Consider the following 16,913-nt stretch of genomic DNA (forward strand, 5'->3'; position numbering starts at 1 on the left):
TTCCCAACAATACAGACTGACCTGGCTTTTATCTGACAGGCTTGAAGAATCAATGGCACTTGCAAAATGCCATAATTGTAGCACCATCGAAACAAACCATCAAAATGACCATATCTGAGAGTATATGACGGGTGAGACAGCCCCCAAAAACCTTTAATGGGATAAACCAGAGTTGACATTTCCACCACATTTATCATTACAAATATTACACGCTGATAAAAAAAAAAAACCGTAACACTAATTTCCCCTGTTTCAATGGATATACCCATGGAGCTACGAAACTGAACACACACATTTTAAACAAAAACGAATTAAAATGATCAATCCCATTCCAGGTCAAAGCATTTCGTCTCAAATTAAACAGTTTACTGATTAAATTAATGTTACTCTTCTGCAACTTCATATCACCACTTCCACTACCTGTAAGTATGCCCTTAGAGTAAAAGTGTTAATTATCTTCAACAATTACTTTGCAATGTCAGCTATTTTATTATTTCTATTTGGCAGACAGGTTGTGGTCAATCACAGCAATAACATAGGAGGATGAGGGGGCAACACATTTCCCAGAAAAAATATTTTGACTTCACATTGTTGCATTACTGAGGGCATTCAAAGTCAGGTCTTACCAACTAGAGTCCAATTTAAAATAGGATATGTCTATGACTGCAAAACATGGTGTGGATTTGGTGTTTACAGTTCTTAAAACACTCCAGTGGGAGTGCACCCATCACTCCCTCCAACACCCATTCAAACCGCTATCATTTTTACCCTGTAGACGGTTGCCGTCACACAGGCCGTGGTGAAGGGTGGCGTCACCGCTCCTATGATGACGAGTCTAATCGCTATCACTGGAGCTGGATCTGTTTTTGTCATCTTTACGATGGTCCCGGTTCCTCCTGGGGCTTTGTGATTTGTCTCGCCTCTTCTCCCGGCTATTTGGTCGTTTTCCTTTCGGGCTGACGCTCCTCTTCTGTTTGTTCTTGTTCTTCTCCCTGTCGGAACCGCTGCTGCTACCACTACTACTGCTACTGCTGCTGCTACGATCTCTCCTCCTCCTCTTCCGGTCCTCCTCCCTCTCTCTACTCCTCCGTTGATTGGACGAGCGATCTCGGCTCCTGGATTTCTTGTCTCGCCGGCCGTCTCGGCTCCTTGATTCGTCCCTGCTCCTCCTTCTCTCTCGTTCCTTCTCTCGTTCTCGGCCTCTGTCTCGCTCTCGTTCCCTCTCCCTCTCCCGACTCCTGGAGCGCCTGTTCCGGCGATCTCGGCTACGCTGCCGGTCTCGGTCTCGGCTACGGCTTCTCCCTTTATCTTGTGTCCGGTCACGCGATTGGCCACCCTGGACCTGTCCACGCCCTCTGGATCTGGACCTGCGCCGGGCATCTTTGTCCGTTCTGGAGTCTCTTTCTTTGCTGCGTGACTTCGCCTTCTCCTTCTCCTGCTCTCCGTTCTTTATTTTCTTCTCCTCCATCTCCTCCTTCGGTTTGTCTTTACCATCCGTCTCGGAGTGTCGGCTCTTGTCTTTGCTCTTGCTCCTTTCTTGTTCTCCTGTTCCTGACGGCTTCTTTTCCTTCTCTTTCTCCTTCTTGTCGTCCCTCTCATTCCTGTCCTTGCTTCGGGAGCGGGCCTTCTCGTCATCCGTCCGACTACGCCTGCGGTCCCCGTCGCTTCTCTTCTCGCCACTCCTGCTACGGGACTGCCCCTTCCTCTTCCGAGCCTCGTCTTCCTCCTTCTCTCCTTCTGTCTTCTTTTGTCCGTCCCGTTCTCTGCTCCTGGAGTGGTGGCGCCGGCTCTTTCGGTCCTTGTCCTTCTGCCTGGATGGACTCTGGGACTTCTCTCGGCCCTTCTCGGAAGTCTTCTTCTCCTTCTCTTTCTCCTTTTCTTTGTCAGAAGTTCTTCGATCTCGCTCTCTCTCGCGAGAGTTCTTTCGCTCCCCCTCAGAGTTCTTCCTCTCGGCTTCTTTCACCTCAGGTTCGGAGGTTGGCTTCTCTTTCTCCATGTCTCCCCTTTAACATACAAGAGATATATTTACTGTTACTTGGGGTGGAGCTTTGTTTGCAAGTCTGCAAGTGTGTTAAAACAAGTGTGTATCAAGCATGTATGCAAGAGTATGTAGACCCAATTGCAGGAATGTCGTTACCTTCATGCACAGATATGTTCTTGTACTTCAATGGGTGTCTTCGATGGTCTATGCATACGTGTTGTGTAAATGAAGTCTGTCCCTTGATCCTGGACTGATGGCAGTGAGGTGTGTTTGCTGTGGACTACAGTACACTACTACATTTCTAGTACCCTACAGACGGTGTGTGTGTGTGTGTGTGTCACGTACTTGTCTCCTTTGATCCAACGGTCCTCACTGATGTTGCGAGTGCGCTGGGCTCTCTGCGTGCGCTGCATTTCCTGACGCCAGTGGGGAGGAGTCTCACTGCGTCTGAAGCGGTCCCAAGAGCGAGAGCGGGAACGAGAGGGTGTGCGATACCTCTGCATGAGGGACAGGGGAAGGGAGAAGGGATTAAAAAAAGGACGGGACAAAGATGGAGATTTACTCTTACTAATTACAGCTTCCATCTAGAGGATGCTGAAAAACATTAATTTGGTTGGTGTGTCCAGAGAAAAGTATAAATTATACCAAGTTTACATACTCAGTCAATTTATATTATGGGTCGACCGATGTATTTTTTTCATAATTTTCAATATGTTAATTATTAGATGTGAAAAAGAACAATAACAGATTTTCCATTTTCAGTGTGATAAGAAATAGGCTGTGATAGAAAGAGATTCAAGAATTCATGTTGAGTCCATCTGGAGCAGGTTTAAGAAAAAGGCAGACATTTTTTTCCCGAAACTTTGCATGGATAAGCCTACAATTCTTTCTGTCACATTTGGCATTACAGTTTTACATTGCAGTCAAATTTGAGCTGCAGCGTGTACAAGGGTTTCGAATGACAGTTTATGAGAGAGAGAGACAGGGCCTACTAAAAGGGGCAATATGTGGAATGTACGTGATAATGTCAGTGAAAACACTATGAAGTGCAAACGGAGTGCTGTACATTTTTATTTTATTAATATTTCTTCCATGATGATGAGGCCAAATGATTATCAAAAGCGACCAACGGATATTTTCAGCTTTAAGTCGAGGTTCCAGACATACAATGCAACCGAGCTGAAGTTTAAGGTTTGCTTAAATGATGACCAATTCAGAAGGGCTGTGCTAGAGAAATTTGGTTTACAGCATCATTTGAGCACAATGACCTTCAACAGGATACCTACCATTTATGCTCGTTTCCAGCAGCAGGTCTGAGAAAAGGTTTGATTTTCAAGGTCAGATAATGTTGTCTGTCTTGGCCAATGCGGGCATTTTGTGAAAAGAATGTTAGCCACTTCTGAGAGAGGAGATGCGCCAGGATAGTACTCAAATTTATTTCAAATTTATTTTAATATATTTTTTAGATAAAAATATACCGATACCGCAGTTGATACATTGATTAAGCAGCATTTCGGCGGCTCTGTGGTTAATACTCGTGTGCGTCCTATACACAGGAATGCATATTTTTCCGCTTGGTAGTTAGTAACAGGCACAGTAACTCTGCCAAATAAAGCGTGAATGGGTCTCTCCCTCTTTCACATACGAAAAAAAACATCGGCTAGATAACATTCACAAGTCACATTCAGTCTTCCATAATGATAAAGTAAGGGGTGTTCTGTATTCCTATTGAACGGGTTGCTATGGAATGCGAACCTCCGCAAGAGGTGTGCAAGGTCTCTTGCCAGTTAACCTAGACCAGGAGTACTCAATTAGAAACCCAAAAGGTCCACTCGCCAAATTTCCATTCAGTCCAGGGTCCGGAACAGTGACGGTCAAAATCCCAAAACATGCACAAACGGTTATGTGGTCTGGCCTTATTTTTGTGAAAGGTGACACTTTTTTGTGGTTTAAACTTGGGCATAAAAGGTGTGACGGCCAGGCGGAGGCACTGATGTAAGTGTTCATTGGGTGTGCTCCTGTATTTGTTTTTCACCATATTCATGGTTGAAAAGGCAGACTCACAACAGTATCTCTATCCTAAACTGTTGTGTTATACTGCATATTTTCAGTTTAAGTACATTGAGAGCAACTAAACCCAGAAAAAATTCCTTGTATATGAAAATGTACTTGGCCAATAAACATGATTCTGATTCTGATATATGTTGAGGTATGCACGCTCTTGTTGTGTGGCTGATCTAACTATTACACTGCATGTTGCTTGGTATGATTGCAGATGGTTTTTTTCAGCCCCTTACCTCAGAGTTCTGCGGGTATTTTTGTTCGAAGTGTGCATGCTTTGTTTCATAGTGACGTTTCACGTTACCACTTTTGACAAGGGCAACCGTCTCGTTACAGATTAAACACATCGGTTTTGTGCTCCCCACAGGCAGCACAAATGCATACTTGTCAGTCCACTCTGTCTTAAATTCTCGATTTTTGGAATCGACTTTTCTCTTTTTGTCGGGTTTAAAGCACGCCATGATTTTCGTTCGCTGAGAAAAAAATACCGTTCACATATCTATCTGCCGGCATTGTTGCCTTTGACACACACAACCTGCGTGACCCACAGAGCTCGCGGCCAACATTGAGTAAGTGAGTGAGTGGTCATAGTGATGTTGTTATATTACAGCTCCTGATTGAACCTCTGGATTGGACACGGAAGATAGAAACCACATCGAGTAGGAAAAAAATATATAGCACGAAATCACGCACCAATGAAACCTCGCTTGATCATGATTAAATTAGAATTTTGATTTAGGCTTCGGTCCAAATTTGATTGCGTCTGGGTCCGGATCGCGGTCCGCCTATTGAGTACCCCTGACCTAGACTATCCTAGCTATCTCTAGCTTAAGGAACCATTTTAACAGTTTATAGTTGCTAGTGTGTGTGATATGAACTTGTGTTATTATGAAGTGAATATGAACTTGTGTTAATACGAAGCTGCACAGGCAACCAGAGGATTTTTTACCATCATAGCGTGTTAACTATCCTAGCGATATCTAGCTTGGGGAACCATCTTAACAGTTGGCAGCTGCTAGCATATGAATAGGAACTCATGTGAATATGAAGCTGCACAGGCACCCTCAGGAGGTTGCAATTCCCACTGCAAGCATGTCAGAAGATTATCATGGTACTAGGTCACCCAAGATGAATTAACAATTAGACTTCAACATTTAGTGTCCATCCCCACGCCACAACACTAAATAAATAAATGCTCAAGAAATCGTTTTCACTGAGTCGGAATGAGGTATTCGCACCACAACTACATGGTATGACGCAATGTTCAATAAAATGTGGTTAATACACCAGTGCGGTCACTACAGGGGTTTGTTTTATAAAATACTGCAACGTGGTTTATATGCGGTGCGGTTAATAGTCGGGAACATATGGCAATAATGTGCAAATATCAGCTCCAATTATCTAACGACCAGATAATCGGTCAACCCCTAATTTATATAAGACACTGTCATTCCCTTTACAATCATCACACCGTAACCCAAGTACAACTGCCCTCTCCCCTCCCCCTTACCCTGGGGCCTCTGCCTTTTATTTTTCTGCCAGAGCGAGTCATCACCAGCCTGCCGCGATTTGGTTGCCTGGAGTTCAACATGGGCCTGGCGGAAAAGGGGGGGGGGGGAAAGACGACAAAAATACTCGATGATGCTAAACAAACTCAGTCAACTGAGGTTAAGATCAGAGCAGAGATGCCTTCCTCAGAGAGCGTGTATGCCTCACTGAGTGGCAGTAATGCAACACTTCTGAACTACTTACAGAGATAAACTTCACATGTCACAATCTTTTTAATACACAAGCCCTAACTAAATTACACATCATTGTGAATATATGACTACCAATGAACGCAAATTCTTCTCAAGGTCATATTCTAATATTGCAAGTTCCTAACCCTCACAGGACTCACCTGTCCCTCTGTCTCTCTCGCTCCCTGTCCCTGTCCCTCTCCTTCTGTCGGTCTTTCCCAGCATTCTCCTTGCTCTTGTCCTTCAAAGCGTCCTCTCTGGGAAGGGGGCTGCCTCGCATCAGGAAGCGGTTCTCTGGGATGGGCGGTACTTCCTCCGGACGGATGGTTGACAACTGCTGGGCCTCAGCCTCCCCCTCAGGCTCTTCCTCAGACCTGTGATCAGAACGACCAGAAACAGAGCAGTCAATCCCTGAGGTCACCGTCAAAGCACTCGTCAAATGCCATTACTTATGGAACAGTCTAATACATGGGAAGGCCGATAACTACAGATGTTCAGGGCAAAAAAAGTAACTGGCACCAACCCCTTTTTTTCCTTCCTTTTGCGTTTCTGCTCCTTCTTCTTCTTCTTTGCCTCCTTCTTGTGCTTCTTCTTCTTCTTCTTCTTGGACTCCTTCTCAGAGTCATCCGAGTCTGAGGAGGAGTCGGATGAAGAGTCAGAGTCGCTCTCGCTCTCACTGGAGGCCGACTTGTGATGTTTCTTCTCTTTCTTAGCTGTTAAAGGAGAGTGATAAGGAGAGAGCGACAGAGGGAGGGAGAGAGCAGGGTTCAGCATACAACATAGCCAAACAGACATCTCTATGCACACTTACTAAACCTGCACAGAATAACATTTACAATTAGCAAAACAAATACTAAAAAAGAAACAACTACCAGAAATGTTGCTTCAATCTCTGAAAGACCAAAAATATATAACTGGGAGGGGTATGAAAGTCCAAACACATACCTTTGGGTTTGGGGACAAGCTCACCACAGTTAACCATCTTCACCTCGCAAACTGGTCGATTGTTAGGGTCGGTCTTCTGATTCTCAATAGACCTGACGATGTCCTGACCAGAGATCACCTGGCCAAACACCACGTGGAGGCTGAGTGGAAAAGACATTCAAAAGCTGTTTAAAAACAAGGAATGCCACAAAGACAAAGTGTAAAATGGCATAATTATACAATAATAGAGCTTTATTGGTGTCGGTATGCAACCTACCCATCAAGGTGAGGTGTTGGCTTTGTAGTTCTGTTGCAATGAAGACCAGAGAGTGCGTCAGGTAATTTCACAGAGATGCATGCTATGCAGGACTTCAAGAGACCAGATTTTACTTTCACTTTTTGTTTCACTGGTTAGCCATCATGGAGTAGAGCTTGAACAGATAATATAACAATACTGCACAGAACTGGTGATTTATATGAATGTTGCAGCACCACATTTGCAAATATGGAACACATAATGATGCTAACAATGCATATTGTACATAGTAGGCAAGTGCCTGTAATGCAAGATCAGGCAACAAGATTAGGCATGAATCCTGTGGTGAGAGCCAAGTTCGGTGGGAAATGCTGAGGTGGTGCAAAGGTGAGGTGAAGAGCGTTTAGTAAATAATTAAGGAAAAACTTCAACTGTATGCTAAACCGAAAGTGCCAAGAAACTGTTTCAACATTTGAAACGCCCTGGTGACTGAATAATGGTTACCCTTTTTGCTCTGAAGAAGCCATTGCAAAGTGGAAAACTGTCAAAGAGTAATACGTTTATGAACATTTGGCTGGTGAGTGGTGTGAGCAGTTAGTGAGCCTCTTACATGAAAAACTGAGAGCCGTTGGTGTCCTTCCCCCTGTTGGCCATACACAGGAGACCCTCCTTGTTGGTTTTGATGGAGAAGCTTTCATCTAACACACACACACACACACACACATTTTAAATTATCATTGGGAATCAGCATCTTCGGTACAGCTCCTCTTGAAAGAAGAAATCATGTACAAAAAAACAAAACAAACAAAAAAAGAGAATGGGTTATGGTGATATACCTACCTTCAAAGAACCCTCCATATATTGATTCACCACCTCGGCCATTACCTATTAGAAAGAAAAAAAATAAGTTTTCTGTTTGTTCCGTCACCCTGTTTAAAAACCATAGTTTGTGTTGTGAAAGGTTAAGTTAATAATATGAAGTACAAAAATGTTTACCTTCGCTAAAATCCCCTCCTTGGATCATGAAGTCCTTCACTACTCTGTGAAACAAACATCCCTTGTAGTGCAAAGGCTTTTGGGTGCTCTTCCCCAGACCCATCTCACCTGGACAAGGAAATGTGTACACATTACTCATACAGAAAACTTATTTTGGGCATTTTGCTTCCCATCATTAGGGAACAAACCCTGCCCCTCTGGCATAATAATTCCCAGAAAGAATTGGCACTCACAACAAACACATCCGCTACAAAATGCTGAATTCTTTCAACTCCTTTGCCACCAAAACAAAATAGTATATTGATATGCTCTTTGATTTCACTGCATGCTCATTTTCAAACATAACGTTTGAAGGGTCTCCAGTTCACAGAACTGACAGATAAACAGTACACACACTGTAAAGGGAGGCAATACCTGTGCACAGAGAACGGAAGTTCTCACAAGTCTTCGGGCACACATCAGAGAATAGCTCGATTATCACCCTTCCCACTATGAAATAGAAGAAAAATATTAATGCAAAAACATATAGGCCAACTTCATGTGATCAAACCAAAAATTTAAATATCTGTAGAGGGTTATACATCTTAATGACCCTTGACGCTCTTTACCTGGTACGTTACTGATGGTGATGTCAATGAAGCAGCGAGGTCGCTGCACCTTCACCCCCATCGCACTGTAAACAACAGAGAGATGGAGTGTCTTTAGTTACCACATAAGAGTCATGGCTGCAATAGAATTCTCGCCTCTACGAAAAAGGGCAACAAACAAAAGCATGTAACCTGATAAGTGGCGATGCCACTTGATGGAAGGTGATGGAATGAATCGCTAGGCTAGCTTGTGGTCACACAGCAAATCGACCCAGTTAAATAAACACTACACATCACCCAAATACACAACAATACGTGGCAGTTACTTTAAATTTGGCAAACATCAAAATGTGACGTAGATATTATAGCTGACCCAAAGTAAACATAGCCAGGCATAGCTATTTAGCTTTCGTTACGGCCACCCAACTAATTCATTCAAAGTAAGTTAGCTAGATAGCTAACTAGCTTGTAAACATCAAGCTCGCTCCTTTAATTGTACATTCATTAAACCACTCAGGCAGCAAACGTTAGCTAGCCAACTTCACCAGAATAATAAAACAATGCTCGCTCAAATTTAAGAATTAAGTATGGCTGTGACAAATACGGAGGACGTGAAGACATGGAATACGAATGTTTTGCATAGTACGACTTCCAAAATGGCTAGTAAGCTACCCACGGCAAGCTAGCTTGCGCCAGTTCCTGGATTGTAGATGGTTTCCCCCTTAAGTTAGCTGGCTACTCATCGCAACTTAGCTACATTTGAACTTAACCCCGAAACCAGATAAAATGCACCTGAAAGTTAATGACATCTGAAAAGTGACAATACAATACGAGTATTACCTTTTTTAACAACGGAAAGGATGCTACCAAAGGGCAAACATTCAAATATCTACCAAACGTTAAATGAAACACACGAGTCTAAATCAGGTTCTTCTACACCACGGTTTTCCAAAGATGGCGCTATGAGCCATAGCGATGCATTCTGGGTATTTGTCCGTCAGCTACGGTGCCGGAATGGTTTTAGGATACGGACGTTGTAGTTCCCCCTTGTGAGAGATTCTTCATACAAGACCATGTAGCGTGGAGAGGCAGGGATAACAAGTCACGTAATTTAAAATATTTTATTTTACAAAAAGGGAGCATAAATACAATTCAGAAACCTACTGTGTTGGCGTGCGTGAGTGAGTGACATGAAACAGGTTGAATGTTGTTATTTTATTGTACAGAAATGAACCTGAGAAAATTCAACCCTAAAACATCACAGTAGTCCCATTTTCCACATCCAGTTTGTGATGGCTATCGGTGAGTATGTATATATTTTTCCATTTAAAAGACTTGGGAAACATTGCAGGCTTTTTGACATCATATAGATAGGCTGTCGCTATAGAATTTGTGTGGTAATGTTGTGTCAAGAGAGCTTCTCAACCCTGGTTAACAGGCTGGAGAGTTTCCTCTACTCTCTCTTTTAAAAGACCACAGAGGGATGACTCCAGGCAGCTGGGCTCTTGGGGTCAAGAGGTGAGAAGGTTGTGATTGGATGCCAGGTTTCAAAGTTTGGGCATTCTGGCTGCATTTAGGCGCATAGAAACACAGGAGGAGCCAGCAGCATAACGCATCTCTCTCAGCATACCACTCCATTGCTTTTTCTCCTCCTCATACCTGTAGAGCACACACACACACACACACACACACACACACACACATGGCATATCTGGTCAGGAACAGGAATGCATATTTTATAATGCCGTGACAGCATTCACCTAATGAATAAACAGGAGTGTAACAGGAGTGACATAAAAATTCATCCACAGAAAGTTAAAGTCAGTGGATAGTCATATTTTCTGGACCTTGGAAGAATGTTTCTATCTTTTCACTCGTACTCAAAGTGCTGCCATTCAATCAAGAAAATACAGAGTTTACGGTAGCAGGGGACTTACTGCCAGACGTCGGTGACCTCTGCTGGGCCAACTTGTTTGTTTTCAAGCTCCATGATGGCAAACCCACCGACTGCATACAGTGTTCCTCCACTGCTCATCAAGTTTACTGAGCTTCTCTCCTGAGGGAACTCTATGAATGGCTCCCATCTGAATTAATGACACATGATGGCAGTATGTTAGCAATAATGGACACCTTCACCGTGCAACAAGAAATGTCACAATCAAAGGGCAAGCTTTATGCAGTTAGCGTACTGGCTACTAGCTGCTAGCTGCCAGAGTTTCTTTAAGAAATGAGGAGTGATATCCAGCAGCCCACCTTGACACAGACTAAAGAGTAAGTGGACTGTGGCCTATCAATGCCACCTATATCATGCTCACACTTACTTGTTTGTGGTGAAGTCATAGGTTTCAGCTGTTGCGGTAAGGCCTTCCTCATTCACCCCTCCACTTACAATGATGTTCCCCTTGTGAATGACAGCACCGAACATGGCTCTGGCCAGCGTCATGCCTGCCAGCTCCCTCCATTCAGACTGCTTGTGATTGTACACAAACATCTTGTTGATGGCTTTGCTGGAGGGGCAAAAAGAGACACAAACATGTTGAAACATAAATATGGATGCACAGGCTCTTATTCCTTTATTTATGTGTTGATGACAGAGATGTTGAGTGCAGTCACATTTCATATGTTTTTTTTTTTTTTAAAGGAAGAAAAGTCACAAATCTCGGCCTCTACACACACAGGCTATTTGTAATGCAGGTTCCTCATGTGTGGTAAAAATACTTCAGAAGAAGCTGGACATTCGGACAGGCTCCTTATGTGCTGAGAGTGATGGAACATAGACAGCTGCAGACAATCCTATGTGCCATATGTCTGAACACAAAGACACACACGAGTCGTGGAGCTCACTTGTCATCTGTTTTTCCTCCAATGCAGTAGATCAGGCCTTTGTGGGAGACCACAGAATGCCCATGGATCCTCAGGGGAAGTTTCTTTGTCTCGCTCCATTTCATCTTACTGTTAGGAAACAGCAGGAGTTAGTTATAGTACCGTCAAACCAGTCTACCCCCATAACATGTACTTGGATCATTAGGAAAACAAATGAGTTGTGCAGACTGAGACAGACAATGAAGAAAGATTGTGAGATGGGAAGCAAGCTGAAATGAAGAGAGAATGGAGGACAGATACAATGTAAGTTCTATATAAAACTACAGAATTCCACTCACTCAGTGTCAAAGCACATGACAGTGTCCACGGATTCGTTACTCTGCAGGTCTTTTCCTGCAATGGCAAACAGCAGGTTCTCATACTCGCCGACGTTAAACAGACACCTGGGAGAAGGCATGGGGGGCAGAGCCTCCCATTCAGATGTCAGTGTATCCAACTGTAACAGAGGGCATCACCAGTGATTATGGGAAATGTAGTTGAAAGTGCTCGTTCACAGAAATCTTAATGGGTATCAAGAAGCTGCATAAAACGTTTTGGTATAAGTTGAAGTATATTTACACTGGGGGTTACCCCGTTTTAGAATGAATACAGTTTTGGTGATAACGTGGACATGTTTTATGGGGATGTTCTGAGGCTTTCATAGAGATGCTGCTGTCTGCAGGTAACATTACCTGTAAGTATGTCTCTTTACAATGAAAGGGCAGTGCATTTAGTAGCTTACTTTACGCAAACAACCATACAAGCCTACCAAACAAGTCAACACACAGTAACAAAGTATATTAAGTGCATTTCATTCATTTAGAGTATACTTGTCATTTGTGAGGTGTTCTTATCTTGAAGCAACACCAAACCGTTTGAACTGACAAACTACGGTGTTCAGTACTGTAAAAGCAGCGGGCTAAATCAGTGACCACTCCAAAACTCTGCATACGACTGAATATTACAGTGAGTGCTATGAAGTATGCTGTGTGTTTAACCACTTATGACTGACAAAAATGCCATTGATCAGACCAGGTCACTGTCATAATTATGCAGTCGTAATGATTTACATGGCCGTTAGTTCAGCTGTCAGACATTCTTTAAAAAACTCCTCTTGTGATTTATTTACCTGATAGAAGTAAACCTGCAATGGCTTCTCCTTGTTGTCCTCATCTATGAACAGACCGCCCAGAATGTAGAGCTGGTTCTTCGAGGTGCAGACGCTGATATGGTTACGAGGTACCTGCTCAGACGCGGCGGCCAGGAAGCACTCATTCTCATTCACGTCGTACGCCACAGCGGCTGTGTCATTCACCATGACGATCAGGTTCCGCGTGTACATGCCCAGTCTGCGGATGTCACTTAGGTATCCTGGCAACAGGTCCTCCTCCTCTTCCTCTTCCTCTTTCCCGGCTTGGTCGCCCTCTCCCTCTGCCTTCTTCTTCTTGGTCTTCTCGGGGAGCTTCCCACCAAACGCATCCTTGATCTCCTGCACCTTCTTCATGAGCTCTGCGTCGGCCTGGATAAGGTCGTCGGTCTCCACGTTCTCTTGGAAGTACTTCTCTGGCATGAGGCGGAAGCGCACGCAGTCGAAGGCCTCACCGAGGACCTTGGTGCGCTTCTCCGTGTCGCAGCGCACCCACTGCATCAGCGCCTCAAAAACATGCTCCTCGTGCTCCACATTGAGCGAGTCTGTGCCGATGATGGCGAACAGCTCGTGGGCCGCAAGCTGAAGGAACTCCTCCTCAGCCGACAGGCTGTCAAAGTGGTCGGCGATGTAGTTCCGGGCGGCAACGGCCAGACGGGGGCAGTTGAGCACCAGGCCCAGCCGGAAGATGGCCAGGCAATTGGCCAGCGAGAGCTTCTGCTGCAGGTAGTTGACACATACAGTAAAGACAGAAGGGATCTGGAAGCGGTTGGCCACGGCGAAAATGGCCTGCACGTTGTCGTCGGTCAGGTCGATCTCGGCCGAGTACAAGTAGCGGACGATCATGTCGAGGGTGTTGGGGTCCACGTCATCCAGGACCACCTCCTTGGTGTCCACCTGCTCCTTGCCGTCCTCGGTGAAGAAGAGCTCCCGGAAGTAAGGGCTGCATGCTGCCATGATGAGGCGGTGGCAGGGGAAGCAGCGGTCGCCCACTTTCAGGGTACAGTCCACGAAGCGATTCTCATTCAGCAGCTCCTTCAGTCCGTCCTGCAACAGGGTGCTCTGGAAAAGGCGCAGCTCCTCTTTAATGGTGTTGGGATCCATGATGAAAGGAGTGTCGAGGGTGAAGGTGACTAGTTTCCCAGTGTTAGTAATCCACAGAAAGGGAAAATGGGGGAAAAACGGGCGCGAGGAGGAGAGGAGATGGCGGCCGCAGGTCTGCTCGCCACACGGTGCTGGCTGGAAAAGGGCAGAGCAGTGAAAAGATTCCCAGCATGAGGGGGCTGTTATTTAATACCCCCCCACCTCTAAATTTAGCCATGTACCCCCTCCTGTTCTCTCTCTCTCTCTCTCTCTTTCCTCTCCCTCCCCCTCATTCCCCCTCTTCCTCCATACCTCTACCCCATCCCTGAACAGCGAGAATGCAAGCTGAACCAAAAGCGAGGAAGGGCCCGAAGGTGCAGCTGTCGTCATCTGACAGGCGTAAGTTATGCCTGACTCAGCTCTGGCAAGGAAACACATGAATGGAGGACTCAGTGGAGAAAATATTGTGATATTCAACATCGGTGGTCTATGTTGGTCAAATGTGGACCGTGTTCCGCTGTTTGAGTTAAAATACTACTAGCACTAAACGTGAAACATTAAATTGTTTTAAGGCAGTCCTTTGACAGAAGCATGTGCGGTGTGTGTATAAATTGTCAAAGACCAGGACACAGCTGTGGCCACAACAGGTGATGGCTGCTTGCTCCACCCATCAGTGATGGCCCAGAACCTCTCTCACTGCTGAGCGAGGTCGAAGTTCAGTGGGTGGAATTTAGCAAGCCTTAGATTGAGTCAGGATTATTGGTGAAAATGTTGTCAGATGAAGGTAATGAAACTGAATGGTAATGGAATCTCTCTTTATGCAATCATGTATCAAAGAAAGTGAGATGTACATGACATATATAACTGGCGGTTTAATAATAGTTTGGACACATATTCATAATAAGCACCTGGCCTGTGAATTCTAGAACAATCCTGACAGAGTGTGGGATGAGGTATCAGGGTCTCTTCTGTCTGCTTGCCTTGTGCTAAAATTAACATGAGACTCCACTTGAAGGAGGGTAGTGGGGGACAGATGAGTAATATAAGTCAGAGGGGAGAGAGAGAGAGACACAGTGACAGAAAGAGAGAATGAATGACAGAGGACCCAGAAATAGATACAGAAACCTCAGACTAAAAAAAGCTGTGTGATTAGGGAGGAAATATGGGAGGCAACTTGGCACTTGTCAATATGGCACAGGCTTCTAGTTACTTAGAGTTTGCTAAGTGGTTGATTAAAAGAAGTGGAGCTGATGTTGTTTGAAAGATGCAGCTCCAGTGAATATCTGATCTTTTGACTACAGACAGGTTCTCATACAATTGTGTTACTTTCGTTGACGACCAGCAGAGGGCAGTACAACTGATTTTTCTGAAATCTCAAGCAACAACCAAAGTAAAATTACTCAAATTAAATTAAAACTATCAAAATAAAATAAATGCATTCAATTGGACAAGGTACAAGGACACTTTACCCCTCTGACAGAGAGAGTTAACATGAAAAAGGTGAATAACCCTTAAATAATATTACTTCAGGTTGATAATGAGGCATGAAACATTCAAACATTCAAACATTCAACACAAATAAATGCTTTGTATGCATGCATTTACAAAAGTGCTGACCACATGAAATAATAACTAAATAAAAATGAAAACTCAGCCAAAGCTGCCAAGCTGTCATACATATTTGATTGGCATGGCAAGGAAGGGCATGCAGCCCTGGACTGTGCATAAAACATAAAGCATAATTTAAATGTTGTTGTTTGATCATGTCTTTAATGATTGGCATAAAACAGCTGAAATGCAACACTTCTCTTTTATGAGAGTGAGTTCGTTTTTGTCTCAATGTTTAAGTTTGTAATGGACTTTGCAACAGAGCCATTTGGTTATGTTTATATTGGTTGCATTTAATCTCAAAAGATTTAATTTTACTGGTGGTCCATTGTTATCAACAGATATTTTTTCTACCAATTAATGTGGTTCATGTCCGGGTTTCCCAGGATTCGAACTCGTGGAGATGTAGACTCAGTTGCATAGACAGAGACAGAGAAGTTTTGATCAGATTAGTTCAAACTAAATTCTTTACTTGAGGGCAAAAATCTCAAAGTAAAACCAGACAAGGAAAACACAGGCTGGGCAGTTACATAGCTCCAACAAAAGGTATCCAAAACAGGTAACAAAGATCTCAGGAAAAAAGACTCGTAACAAGTAACAAAGGTTCTCAGGAAAGACAAGAGCTCAAACTCACACAACGTGACCACAGGGTGCCAAATCAAGACTGAGCAACACACAGACGCTCAGGCGTCTTGTAAAGAAAAGCAAATAAGGCTCAGGTGAACACAATAACACAATGACGACATTAGTGACAAGAATCAACACCTGTGACCAGCAACAGGAACACTGAGAGCACCACATGGTTTGCAGTCCAAGAAATCCTGACAGTTCATTATGTTACGCATGGTCCTGGACCTGGAGAAAGCCTTTCAATTCTGCTGGACCTTTCTGTCCCAGAGATCCATGGCTGGGCTCGAAACGCCACCACTGGTTATGTTTGGCTGGGCCTCTGCTATGGCTGCAGCCTGGACACTTGGTACTGGCTCAGAGGAGAGACGGTGTGCTATGAAAACTGGGCACCGGGGCGCGGGAACGGGAGGGACGCCTGTGGGACAGGATGGAGAGTGGGAGCCATAGAGGCCCGAGGAGACCAGCAGTGGGTCAGCCTGCCGGACACAGAGAAGCACAACTTCATTTGCAGCACCTATGAAGGTGAGTGGGGCAGGGTGTGTCTGTGTGTGGGTTTGTGTTATTGTAGCGTCTGGTTTTTAAATCATTTTTTGTTTGTTTGTTTCAGATGAATAAACCATCAGGCAAACTAACATCAGGCACAACAAGCTTTCAGTCAATAACTTTTAGACAGAGTGGTGATGGGACTGCATTATGTTGATGCCTTTTTATCTTCTATCTTTTATCTTCTTTTTTTGTTATCCAGGTATCGTATCGATTACAGAATTCACTGATGGTTAACTTTTCTCAAACTCATTTGTTAATTGCTCACCCTTACCCGAACTGTCAGTAACATCTAGCTATTGTTTGATAGCTAACTGTAGTCTATACCTATCATATGAAATAATAGGCCTATTTGAAAATGATAGTTTAAACATTTTTAGTCTCAGGGCAGGAGGCATATTGCTGTTGGATGTTCATGTGCTGTGAGTGGGTGCATGACAGACCTTGACTCCAAGCCATATTTTTTGCTTTTTCAAGAGTGCTTTGAATATTAATT

The 16,913-nt window shown here is 44.1% G+C and overlaps 2 protein-coding genes across 2 annotated transcripts; both read right to left on the reverse strand.

Moving 5' to 3' along the window:
* Positions 1–125: 125 nt before the first annotated feature.
* Positions 126–9,563, reverse strand: ppig (peptidylprolyl isomerase G (cyclophilin G)). Its single transcript, XM_012840729.3, has 13 exons — positions 9,385–9,563; positions 8,566–8,630; positions 8,372–8,446; positions 7,958–8,065; positions 7,802–7,846; positions 7,572–7,659; positions 6,983–7,012; positions 6,727–6,866; positions 6,305–6,494; positions 5,943–6,155; positions 5,553–5,637; positions 2,327–2,478; positions 126–2,003 (listed from the first exon to the last, which is right to left on the reverse strand). The coding sequence occupies exons 2-13, from the start codon at positions 8,624–8,626 to the stop codon at positions 836–838; spliced, it is 2,355 nt and encodes a 784-aa protein (XP_012696183.2). The 5' UTR covers positions 8,627–8,630; positions 9,385–9,563; the 3' UTR covers positions 126–835.
* Positions 9,564–9,744: 181 nt separating this feature from the next.
* On the reverse strand, positions 9,745–13,820 carry klhl41b (kelch-like family member 41b). Its single transcript, XM_012840788.3, has 6 exons — positions 12,536–13,820; positions 11,706–11,863; positions 11,389–11,496; positions 10,866–11,051; positions 10,482–10,628; positions 9,745–10,203 (listed from the first exon to the last, which is right to left on the reverse strand). The coding sequence occupies exons 1-6, from the start codon at positions 13,655–13,657 to the stop codon at positions 10,092–10,094; spliced, it is 1,833 nt and encodes a 610-aa protein (XP_012696242.1). The 5' UTR covers positions 13,658–13,820; the 3' UTR covers positions 9,745–10,091.
* Positions 13,821–16,913: the final 3,093 nt, after the last annotated feature.

This window comes from Clupea harengus, chromosome 21 (genome assembly GCF_900700415.2).
Source record: "Clupea harengus chromosome 21, Ch_v2.0.2, whole genome shotgun sequence".
Taxonomy (NCBI): domain Eukaryota; kingdom Metazoa; phylum Chordata; class Actinopteri; order Clupeiformes; family Clupeidae; genus Clupea; species Clupea harengus.